This window comes from Volvox carteri (assembly GCF_000143455.1).
Source record: "Volvox carteri f. nagariensis unplaced genomic scaffold VOLCAscaffold_30, whole genome shotgun sequence".
Taxonomy (NCBI): Eukaryota; Viridiplantae; Chlorophyta; class Chlorophyceae; order Chlamydomonadales; family Volvocaceae; genus Volvox; species Volvox carteri.
Window position 1 is genome coordinate 1,396,997 of NW_003307573.1, and position 12,453 is coordinate 1,409,449.

Genomic DNA, 12,453 nt, shown 5'->3' on the forward strand with positions numbered 1-12,453 from the left:
CAAGGTGGACATGAAAATATATGTTCATAATCATCACCATCACCATCAACACCGTATGGCTACCTTCGCATCCACCCACCGTTCGGAAATTTCACTCGGGGTCACGCATTGATGTCTATTTACGCTGGAAGGTGTGAGTGCCAGGTACGAAATTCATGTAATATAGGCAGGTTCAATTTCGGGGTCTGCTTGTGTGCAAACGAATCCCTCTAATTCGTCAGACAGCGGACCAACCGACAGGCATATATGCGTCCAATCTAGTCCGAGTCCACTTGCGGAAGGTATGACCCCTTAACCACAGCGCCATCAGACATGACGATGTGCGTGCTTCGCAATAAAACGTTCTGGGATGCTATCACTGCAGTACCCTCTGATGGGGCATACGGATATACGCAAGTTTGCCTGAAAGAATTAAGCTTACGTACTTTACCGTTGTAAAGGACAATTGCCGTGAGGGCCGCATCGCACAGCCCGACTCCGGCCGCACCTCAGCTAAGAAGGGATGCACAGTGGCTTAAAGTGTAGCCGCAAGAAACCTAAATGAATATTGACTTTTGAAAGAAGATCACCATGGCGGAAGAGGCCGCATATATATGAAAGCGTCCTTCCGGAACGGTTGGCTACATGCTTGCTCGACGGTCAATCCCCATCCAGTGGCATAGGTGGTCACTACGGCAAGATTCGCATTCCTGATACCTGTGTGGGGCAAAACGTAATTAAATAATAGGTTCTTACAGCGTTACCTGACCGCAGAGCTGCTAGTACCGAAAAAAGGAGAAGCTCCTGTACGGCAGCATTCCGATCCCCCTCTCAAAAAAGCAGAGAAGATATACAATTATGATAGCAATTTGACGTCGCAGGCAAACACCAGGTGTATATTGTTTCCATTCCCTGTCTTGCTATTCAACGATACAATTTTAGGAGGGACTGAAATCGGCAAGCCGTTGAAAAGGTTGTGGACCAATCTTACGTGTTACGTCTCTGTTCGGGGCTTTGGTTCACTTCATAGCATTCTTCTGTAATAACATCCAGTCAGGGCAGGCGCATGGAAGATGGCTTTTGACGGGCTTGGAGAAAAGCTGAAAAGCTTATTTAAGACAAAAGAAGATCCCAGGTTTAAGGGCCAGGGTCGGCGCCTGGGAACTGCGGAGGTGTGTTTTTCGCCCGCGAGCGGAAGTGCATGGTCTCGGACATATGGTTTCTGCAGGGCTCCCTAACTTGTTGTTTAGCAGACGTGTAAGCGCTGTGATTAAAGCTTTTAGGTGCTTATGTTGTTTGTGTCTTCGCAAGTCACCTACGACCGAATGTATCCTCTTCCCCACCGTCCAGACGAACTCGTCCAATACAAGGCCACATCAACCGCAACTTCTCACTGGTGGCAGCCGCAACGCTGATCAAGCCGGAGTCCTTGACACGTGCACAGTCCCTACCGAGCAGTCCTCTCCGCTAAAGCCGCCTCCGCAGCCCCTGGGGCCTGGTGCGTCTCCCTTGGGCGAAAGGGCGGGGCTAGAAGTGAGCGCTTAAAAGCAACAGGACGCTCGGACATGCCTTTGTGACGCTTGGGAGGAACCATGCGCCGCGCTGCTCCTGCTCAGGGACACCAGACCCTCCACACCTGCACCCTAACCCACTCAACATTTCACACGCACGTACCCACATCGCATGCTTATTTACCCCGGCCGTCCTTCCCCCTGTCCTTCACCACCAAGCGCTCCCCTCTCCCTCAGGCGGCGGCCGCCCCGCGCTGGTTCTCTCCCGCTCCCACCGCACCGAGGATGTGGTGTTGGACGCGGCCGTCATGGCCAACACCCCAACCAGCAAAGAGGTGCACCTCGTGACAGTCATTAAACCACAACACGCAGGTCTCAGCGGAGCAGGAGGAGTTAACGGTGGCACTCCCACGTCCGCCACCCACCTGAGGCCACCAGCTCCCCAACCCACCACCGGTAGCCCCTGTAGCCAGCAGACCACCAGCACCGCTAACAACCCTGCAGGCGGCAACGGGGCCAACGGGGCCATGGGGGCCTTCCCAGGCCTCAAGGTTGGCGTGCCGCAAGGCAGCGGTGCAGGGGGCCGGAATGCGGGAGTTGGAAGTGGCAGTGGCAGTGGCGCTCATCCACAAGGGCCTGCGGCGGCAGCGGATGGTGGAGGGGGTGGGGGTGGTGGCGGGCGAGGCGGGAGGAGTCACCATCCGAGGAGGTCTGCAAACAGCATGGTGGGTCGTGAGTGGCTCCTTTGTGTGTGTGTTGGGGGGGAAAGACGAACCACGAACGCGTGAAGCTGCTGCCAAGGAAAGAGTGTACCAGACGTAGAACTGACCAAAAGGCGTTCTGGAAGGCGGCGACCTCGGGATGATGTAAAGATGATGTTGGACAATTACCTACCTGGCCACCAAGACTAAAATAAGCGCGGAAGAAAAGCAGTAATGCCAAGCCGTAAAGAAGTAAAGGTAGGTGTAGAGGCGGCGGAAAAGTAGTAAAAACCTGCTGACGTGAAACCGGAATAAAGTTTGCCGCCGGCCTGGCGGCGGCATTGACGAGGTTTGGCGAAGAACTGGCTGATTAGCTGGTAATAAAAAGCTGGTGGTATGCAAGTGCTCCTCCCAAACCCCCAAAACGCGCGACCGACCCGACTATTGGTGGTGGTGGGGTGGAAAAGCAGCTCCCGGTTCCAAATCCAGATCCAGAGCAGGGTGGGTGGGTGGGTGGGTGCTGGGGGGGGGGAGGGGACATGTTAGAAAAAGATGTAAGGGGAAACGTTACCGTGAAATGCGTGTTGTGGTGTGGAGGGCAATTCAGGTCAGTTTACACCGAACCTAGAAACGCGGATGTTCGATGTCTTTAGCGTGAATCAGGTCATGTCACTGGCGCTTGATAAGCTCGGCTTCTTTTGCGGAATGGGAAGCACATGAGACTGCGTGCGAGGGTGAGTAATGCGCGACCCACAGGTCGTATTGGCATAGCTGTGTCCTGTGTGACGCCTGAGGTCTGCTTAATAGATACACAGACGCTTTAACATCTCCATGTCCTTCGGGATGTGCATTGCCGGTATTTATTTAAATTAAGTTATATTTGTTTTTATTGTGATTTATTTATATATACATATATATTTTAGAGATAGATATCTTGTAATGTAGATATTATATTTCATATTTATTCATATTTACCTTCCTACCATATATATCCTCCGTATATCGCCTCCCCTCCCTCACCGGTCGGGCCCTTACCCCCCCACACACACCCTGGCCCTCCCGGCCGCAGGTTTCCACCATCAGCACTCCCACCGCCGCTGAGAAGCGCATGGGCGGGTTCCGCTGCCCCGCGCCCCCCACGGACGGTGCCATGGCGGACTACGGACTGGCGCCCGCCACCTCCCAGGCCTACGAGCTGCAGCGCTGTCTGGCCCTGGTGCTGTCCAGTCAGCTCCTCTCAACATCCAACTTGTCAACATTGACCACGTCATCATCAGTGGCGTTGACAGCAGTGTCAGCAGTGCCGGCAGGAGGGGCACCCGCAGCAGCCCCAGCTGAGGCATCCTCCTCCACCCCCGCCTCCCTACCCAGCGGCGACCCTGCTGCAGCTGCAGCTGCTGCTGACCACTCCATCGTCCAGCTACAGCTCCAGCCCCAGTCGAGCGGTCTAGCCGCAGTAAGCCCCCTGGCGGTGAACTCTTCCTCCTCCAAGTCGGTGTCGTCGGCCAGGTCGCTAGTGGAGGCGACGGCAGCGGCAACAGCAGGGGACGCGACGGGGCTGGCGGCAGCAGCGGCGGGGGAGTTTGGCGGCGGAGGCGGTAGCGGCAGTACGGCGGCGGATAAGGGAGTGGCGGCGGCGGCTGCTGCTGCAGCGGGTCCCAGGGATTGTTGTGATGCGCTCCTCCGGGTGCTGCGCAACGTCATGACCCGACCCGACGAACCCAAGTTCAGGTACGGAATGTACGGGGTCGTACGAATATGGGGGTTGGGGGCACGTAGGTAGAGATACAGCGAACCTCTACCCCGACACATTCTAGAATTGTCCGACATGGAGAACATATGGATAGGGCCCTGCTGAGAGTTTGACCAGGTATTGCAACAGCTGAATTACGAAAACAGCATATGTATGCAAATGCAAGAAACGCGATGCCAATTCGTGTTATAGACGTAGACACGCTACTATTACGATCTTTCCGCCCTCCAACAACTTTGTTACCCTATCTATGAAGTCATCTTTTCGACCGCGTGTAACCCGTCATTGTGAACCCGGTTTCCTGTCCCGTTCCTTTCCGAGTCCTCTTCGTGAAAAAGCAACGAATGCCGTCCCGCTGCGGTTCTGTCCGGATATCTCCGCTTTTCCTCCCTCCTTCCCCCCCTCCCCCCTTCCCCCTCTTGCCCTGGCAGCAGCTTCAATTGTGTGTGGTTCGTCTTTCCCCCCCTCCCCCCGCTGCCGAGGGGGGGAAAGACCTAGTATTGTAATTAAAGATATAAATGGACTAATATTGGCTAAATATGGGGATGTTTACGTTGGTTTTCTAACTTTCTCCCAATTACCTAAATATTTAGTGGAAGCAGTAATTGCAACAGAAGACAGGAGATTTTTTAATTATAAAGGAATCGATTTTTTTAGGTATTATAAGGGCTTTTTACTATAATCAAAAGGCTGGCAAAACTCTTCACTTCGTCATCCCGAGGTCGCGGTCTTCATGGACGCCTTTTGGTCAGTTCTACGTTTGATACACTCTTGCCCTGGCAGCAGCTTCAATCGTGTGTGGTTCGTCTTTCCCCCCGCTGCCGCCTTCCAGAACGCCTTTTGGTCAGTTCTACTTCTGGTACACTCTTTCCTTGGCACCAGCTTCACTCGTTCGTGGTTCGTCTTTCCCCCTCCCTCCCGCCTGCTGTCCCCCGAACTCCTGTCCCCGAGAGCTCCCAAGAGCCAATCCCGGGTCCCATTTACATCCTCGCCCGCATTGCTCCCAGCCTCTTACACTCGCATGACCTCCGGCAGGCTCGGGACATCTAGCCCCCCTTTACTCCTTCCCCACACCCCTCTCGCTACCCCCAACCCCCCGCAGGCAGATCCGTCTTTCCAACCCCCGGGTGCAGGAGGCCATTGTGGGTGTGCCGGGGGGAGTGGAGTTCCTGGAGGCGGCGGGTAAAAAGGCGGGGGAGCAGGGCTTGGGGGTCCTACGGGGGGAGACGTGAGGGGAAGGGGCCTGCGGTTGCGTGGGACTACGAACTGGGTGAGAGGGGGGCTGCAGTGCGGGTGCTGGTGGGCGACCTCAGTGGGCTCACGGGCGGCTTGGCAGGTTGGGATGATGATGACTTATGCGGTGCAGGAACAGGAGACAGGTAGACTGCAATGTCCTGCGTTTCACAGCTACAAGGGGGTGCTTTAGGCTCGCCGACCCACGGGTCGCTGAGGCCTGGCGCAGGCTGGTTGGCTGGCCGCACGCATGCCCTTGTGTAATGCTGTGAATAGCTGGGACCTGCTCATCACGGACTACGGGTCGGAGGCTTGCTCCCTGGTGCTTGCCTGTCGGGTCCCTGCCGTACCGGTCCCTGCCGTCGGTGATCTGACCCCCTCCGCCCTCCCTCACGTGCACGGTGGGTGGGACATGCACACACACACACCCTCCCGCACCCACCCCTTCCCCTCTTCTTGCGCGCCATGCCCACCCCGCCACAGGCTTCCAGATGCGGTTCTGGCCCGACGACGGCAGTGAGCTGGCCAACCAGGGGTGAGGAGGTCGGGGGAGCGGGCTGACTGGGGGAGCAGTGGAGGCCGTAAGAGGTGCCGCGCCGGTGTGGATGAGAAATGGACAAACTGCCCGTGACCTCTCATTCTTCTCCTCCCCCTGCTTCTCCTGCCCGTCCTCCCCCGCCTCCTCATTATGTGTTTTAGACCGCCAGTGTCTGGGTTTGTCTTTCTTTGCCCCGTGACGTCTTTGCCCGCCTCCTCGCCCTTGCTCGTTTCCCTTCCCCCCCTTCCCCTTGTTTTCCCTTGGTTCGGGTTTCTTATGGCCCGATTGTCATTTTCACTCCCTCCCCCCTTGGCTCCCCTTGCTTTCTTTCCTTTGTAACCCCCGCAGCTACCTTTTCCTTCCAGACGATGTACCTCCCACTGCCCTGGCCGAGCCCTTCAGAATACTGTCAGCGGTGATGGCGGCACACGGATTCATGGCAACCACCACCACCACCACCACAACGGCGACGACGACCGGCACAACCACAATACCAACAAACCCCGAGCCCACCACCACCACTACTACCGCCACTGCAGGCGCCACCACCTTACCACCATCGGGATACCCGCAACCACAAACACAGACACAGCACGAGCACATGAATAGGGTGGCTGGATCCCAGGCAGCGGTAGGGGGCCCCTTCCCTGAGCCGGTACCCGCCGTCGAGCGCTGTACGCAGGTGTGTGTGTGGGGGGGGGGGGGAGTTGTCTGTGGGGGTGTCTGTGTAGATGGGATTGCCTCTGAGGTGGTGTCGGGAGAGGGGATGTCGTTGGGAGAGGGGGTAAGGGCGGGTGAGAGTTGAGGCCAAGGGGTTTATTGGTGTGGGGGGCATAGGGCGATGGTGACGGTGATGCGGTTTGGGAACTGGTGCGGGGTTGCCCACGCTGGTCTTGTGTATTGGAGTTGCATCAGATGACGAGGAGGGAGTGTTGTCGGGGCAGTGGGAGATAGCATGTGGCTCACGGCTCTATCTCCCCTTCACGTTTATCGGCTGGTCATCTAGATAGACAACACACTTTCGCAACCTAGCTAGCTAGCTAGCTGGGCACCTCGCCGCGGTGACTGCTTCCGTCAAGTCACTGCTGGTTGCTGGTTGCTGGTTGCTGGTTGCTGGTAGCTGGTTACAATTTCCTAGTGTAGTGCAGTACCTGTCTATTCCTGGAGTATCCGTCTTTCTCTGGTATGAGCATTGCTCGTCTGTGGCTCGTATTTCCCTAACGTTATTTCCTCATCCTCATCCTCGTCACATCAGAATAGCCCTCCGTCTGATTCCTGCTCTTCGGCCCATCCCCACTCCATCCCCACTCCATCCCCACTCCATCCCCATTCCCGCCCTACAGGTCTTCCTCCCCGTGGCAGCGGACGTTGAGGTGAGCGGGGAGTTAGGGAGCAGATAGAAGGCAGGGGATGCGCTTCTGGACACAAGAGATATGCAAGGGTGCGACATTGTGTCTCTGGAACTGGAAAGCTCCAGGTTCGATCCCGACGGTGTGTTGGTAACAAAATCCCTCGACTGTTAGAGGGTGGATGTGATGTGCCCCCATGCCGATGGACGGTGATGAGGTTGCCCCGGTGTATCGCTGGTAGTGTAGCCGGTAGGGACTGCCAGGCCTGAGTGAGGGTCGGGAACGTGTGGGACAGGTGTCATGTGCGCAGCGCTGTTGGGATGGCCACTATTGGGGTGGGAGAGGGAGCGGGGGTGGGGACGCACTGAACCGCTTGTGCAGCTGCGGGTGCAGGTGCTGTGCGGGCGGGGATGCATTGCTGAAGGAAATGGTGGGAAGGGGCTCTGGAGGTGTTGAATGTGAGGCGTAGAACTTTCCGTTCCTCCGGGCCCCCACTCGTTCGTGGTTCGTCTTTCCCCCATCCCCCACCCCCATCACCAGGTTCCCGACTGGTTTTTCGACCGCACGGGTTCCGAGGTACGCGAGCAGTGGGCGGCCATGGTGCGGAAGCGCGAGGAGGCGGAGAGGTTCATGACGCGAACCATGCGGGAAGTGCGGAGGCAGCAGGAGGCCGCCGCCGCGGCCGCCGCCGCAGCAGCAGCATCAGGAGGTGTCGACAAGAACAACAACTTGGCGACGGTGCGGGTGCGCTTCCCCGAGGGTGTCTGCTTACAGGTGCGGATATGTATGTCTGGATGGATAGAGGGACGGATGGAGGGATGGACGGACGGACGGTGGGATACGGGTGTGTGGATGTGTCGTTGGTATACATTTAGGCAATCCCCATGTAGGGGTGCGAGAGGAATATTCCTGGCCGCTATGTAAGTTGGTTGGCCGCTGTCAGTTGGTTATGTGGTGAAAGTCCTGCTGCTAGCTGACCAGCTGGACAGTGCCGTTGTTAGGGCAGCGGGCTCCCGCCTGGATGCTGTTGGTGGTGCTGTCCCCATAGGGCTCTGAACACTGAAGTTAGGGAGGTCGACTGGGCAGGGCAGCAGGCCGGTGGGGCGCCCCACCGAAATAAACGAGGGAGGGGCCCAGCGGGGGGATCCACCGGAGAAGGAAAGCAGCGATGGGCCCCTCTCGCTCTCCCATCACACCTGTATGTCAGTAGAGGCTCATGTACGACTGTGTGCATTTGGAAATCGTTGTGCCATGGCCTAACATTTCTCTCATCATGGCTAAAATCGCGATGTCAATGGCCCTCGCTTCCCTCCTGGCATGCAAACGTTTCTCTAAGGAACGTAGTCTGCATGTCGGGGCCGTCTAACAAACCCTCTCTTCCCCCTCTTGTGTCCTCCTGCAGGGCCGCTTTGGTGCTTCCGAGCCGGTTACACGGGTGTTGGAATGGGTGGCTGCATCATTGCGCTCCCCGGCCCTCACATTCGAGCTCATCAAACCAGACCGACGGCCCCTGGAGGCAACCGCCGCCACTACAGCCGCCGTGAAGGGCAGAGGGGCGGCGGCGGCGGCGGCAACACACTCCGGTGGCAACGGGACTTCCACACCGCTAACGGTTCGTGGTGCCGACATGTTGCCCTCCATGCTGCTAAACCTTCGGCCCACGGGTCCGGAGGCGACCGAGCTGACTGCTAGGAACGTGCCGCTCCTGAGCGACGAGCTGCTCAGGAAGACCCAGGCGCAGTGGCAGTAGCAGTAGCAGTAGCAGTAGCAGTAGCCGGGGGCAATGCAAGTGGTGACGGGGGGGGCAGGGTCTACGCAGTAGCAGTGGTGCAGTGCGACAGTTAGCATACATATGCTTGCATGGAGGAGGAAGCGGAGGTGCTTGGCTGTGACATTCCGATCCCTCTCATTTATCCGTTGTTGCTGCTGTGGATAGCAGTAAGGCCTACTGTGGATAAGCCCGGTTCACCTTGGGACTGATTACATATTCAATATGTAAGTGATACATATAGATTGACACCACATATTCTTCCTCTGGTTTCTTAGGGGTGTGTACGTGTGTGAGAGAGAGTATGAGCGATGCAGGTGCAGATGATGGGCGGGAAGAAAGAGAGGAAGATAGCCATGTGACGAGGTAGTAGGAGTGCACTGCTCGGACGGACTTGTGTTGCTGCCAGTGTTAGGGACATTTTTAATAGAGTTAACCGTATGCCATGCTGATAGGTGTTGATGTAGTTTTCTTAGTGAAGACCGGCCGCAGTGAAAGGCAGGTATGTGGCTGAGATCAATGAGAGGACTCAGACGGGAGGCAGGGCTGGTTCCGACACAGCGGCCGGGGCGGCCGCTACGGGGGCTCCCCTCCAGGCGCGGGCCTGAAGACTGGTGCGCTAAGAGCATATGAAACGTAATGGACATGGCGAGCAATGAATAATGCGTACAAGATGCGCGAGAGCACATTGTTTGAAAGGTTTTCATGACAAGCTTCCGAATGCATGTAATTTAAGTGAATGCTGTAATATAAGTGCTCATCCTATGTTTAAACAAATGCGGTGCAAGAAGGGGCAGCCCGGGACAGAGCGGAGCAAGGACAGGAATATTGATGACTGTTAGGTGAGAAGCTGGGAATAGTGTGCAAGCAGCAGACAATGCAAGTACGGCCGACAACTGGTAAGCAAGCGCTGACCAGAACCCCCATCGATGTGTTTGGAAGGAGAACAGACGGGCAGTTACTGCATGGAGTGGGTGGGCTGAGTGACATCGTGAGCACCTGGGGGCTCTTGATCTAGGTGAAGACGTGCAATCCTTGTATGTTGTTTCAGGGTGGTTAACTTCGCCAGCGGCCCCCTTTCCCGGGGCAGTCCGTGCTCTCCCCTGCTAGAGGGGCACCCTAATCCGTCACCCCATCCGACTTCAGAATGTATTCGTTGGGTTCGGCAACTCACCACCAGCATCCAACCAAATCTAGCGGATCTATGGCGCCTCAACTTAGTTCCTGGTCGGCTCGCAAGTTGATATTGTCACGGCCTACATCGTCCATATGATGGGAGTCACCTCCCACTTCAACACTCCTCAAACACCCGAGGAGCCGGCAGGCGGATTTGAACCCGGGTCGGCCGGGAGCAGAAGTCAGGCCTTAACCTCTGCCAGCCGCCTCCTTTTGATAGGCACTGGCGGCTTTGGTGGCTGGCGTAGTGCAGTGGTGAAACCTGTGAGGAATTCGCCCAGCATATCTGCCCCTCCAAGTCATTGCCCACCCATTTGGCCAAGGTTGGAATTCCATAAAATAATAAGTACCCCTATGTTGAAGAACGGTCCGATCCCAACATAAATATAGGTATTCCATATTGTTTAATATGTGGGGTCGTCGTACTGATATTACTACCGGTGGAGTCGCAACATTACACGGTGGGCAGTCGGCACCGTCTTTGTGCGGGGAGATCGCGGAATGTACGATGGCGACCCATGGGTTTTTCCGCTGGTGCCGGTACTTAGGACGGTAGTCGCACAGGCTGCTCTCTCTCATCTTTCGTGAAGCGGTATTCCTCATAGGAATCTCCTAAAGTCCTGCCATTTCCCAATTTACTGACTTTAATTACAACATTTGTAATATCTTTATCGCGTCTGATCTTTTCGCCGGCATCCACATTTTGAAGTAACAATCAGCATCAGCTGCGCCGCTGTCGATTCTTCAGCAGCGGCAGCAGCGCAGTGAGGCCGCAGAATTGTGCCTATATTGCTGCACAAGAAGAGCGACGTTCAGGGTGGTACTTGGACTCTGGTGCGTTGTACCATCTGACATATGATGCATGTGAACTAACGAATGTTCGCTAGTTGAAGGACCATGAGCGTATTGAGATTACAGGAGTTCGTGGCAAGGTGCTACGTCCTACTGCAGTCGGAACGCCTTTCGGCTCCTCACCGGTGACGACACGGTGGATTATCTTAGGGTTTGTCTGAGCCTGCTTGGCACTGCGAGCGCTCGGGTTGGGCGCCTGAAATGGATCACCGGCCTCACCGCATTCGCTGTCATTGTTGTCGAGCTGATTGCGTGACAGCTTGCGCTTAAGCTGATCACACCCGCCATTGAAGGCAGGGGTAATGGCGCCCGTGTCATTGGTCGCCGCTGGCAGCAACACCATTGCCGATGCATTACCGACAACAGCACCGCCGTCCCAAACGCCTTCATCAGGAAAATTTTCAGGCTTATCTTGCTGTTTTGGTGTTTGTTCGACGTTCGAGTCGTTGCCTTTTGCGTGTTTGGCTATGTGAGGACCGGTCATACGTTCTGCTATGCCGCGTTGACTCACGGGCTTGACCTTCTTACGGCCCCTCATATCTATTCTATGATCGATAATACTAAGGGGGTGTTTCCACTTGGATTAAAAGTCGCGGATTAAGGTATTTTTAAGCCGCGCCAATCCACCGCTAATCCGTCGGAGTGTTTCAAACAAAAAATGAAACGGATTGAAGTACGACACTTGCTCATTCCGTGCATAAAATGCAAAAACGAGTATTGCCAGACATTTAAAAGACTATCGAGTATCAACATGAAGGCCTTGTAGCACCTTTGAACGACACCCACGGTGTGGTGCATAATGCCGAACAAGAAGCACAAAGCTTCCACAAAACTAGGAACACCTACAGCCTTTATAAAGGATAACCTTCCAACCTATCACTCAGGCTTTTTATGAGCCGTCGTGAAAAGTGTTAATCCGAGATTGCCAAATACAGAAGTACGGAGGGCCCTATGCCAACCACGGATATCACACCAGGACGAGACAGTCCGAGTTTTGGCCATTCCAGCACAGAATGCAGAGTCAGACAACAGGTACCAACTAAGCTTTATTAAGACGGATTACAGAAAATAGACGACGAGAAAGACTAGAAAAAGTCGAGGTCGAAATCGCTTGACGAGTGATGTTAGATTGCCTTTATCTTTGGTTTTGCCTACAATAGAACGCCGTCTCTTATATATGAGAAGACAACAACAACGGCGACGCGCAGATCGACATTGCGGGCCAACGGCATCCATGCAAGTAAGTGAAGCGCGCGGGCACTGCGCGGGTGGTTGGGTTGGTTCGGCCGTGAGTAGAGGCACCTGAATAGTGGGTTCTGTTGCTTGTCGGTGGGCGGGGGAATTCTAGTTGGGTTCGCGAGGTCCGTAGGTCAGTAGGAAAGGTGGTTTTATCTCGGCCTCCCGCAGTTGGCGAGGCTTTAGCTGGGAGTCCGTTTTGCCGGGAGTAGCTCTTGGTTGGCAAGAGGTTGCGAGGGGCTTGATCGGCGCCCTTTGTCTTGAGTTCGCCTGATTTACCCTGGTATCCTCGCGAGTCGCCAGATAGCCCGGTGCAGGATACTTACCAACATAACAGCTACCCTACGTGCGAAGGCG

At 55.6% G+C, this 12,453-nt stretch overlaps 1 protein-coding gene across 1 annotated transcript; it reads left to right on the forward strand.

The window, feature by feature from the left end:
* Nucleotides 1–1,052: 1,052 nt before the first annotated feature.
* Nucleotides 1,053–8,127, forward strand: VOLCADRAFT_93297 (uncharacterized protein; the record flags this gene model as incomplete). The annotated part of the gene is made up of 13 exons (XM_002952497.1): nucleotides 1,053–1,151; nucleotides 1,330–1,477; nucleotides 1,728–1,825; nucleotides 1,995–2,222; nucleotides 3,261–3,647; nucleotides 4,376–4,386; nucleotides 5,047–5,172; nucleotides 5,454–5,578; nucleotides 5,661–5,712; nucleotides 6,064–6,397; nucleotides 7,059–7,088; nucleotides 7,605–7,838; nucleotides 8,113–8,127. 13 exons carry the CDS (start codon nucleotides 1,053–1,055, stop codon nucleotides 8,125–8,127), a joined length of 1,887 nt encoding a protein of 628 aa, XP_002952543.1.
* Between the last annotated feature and the right edge of the window lie 4,326 nt (nucleotides 8,128–12,453).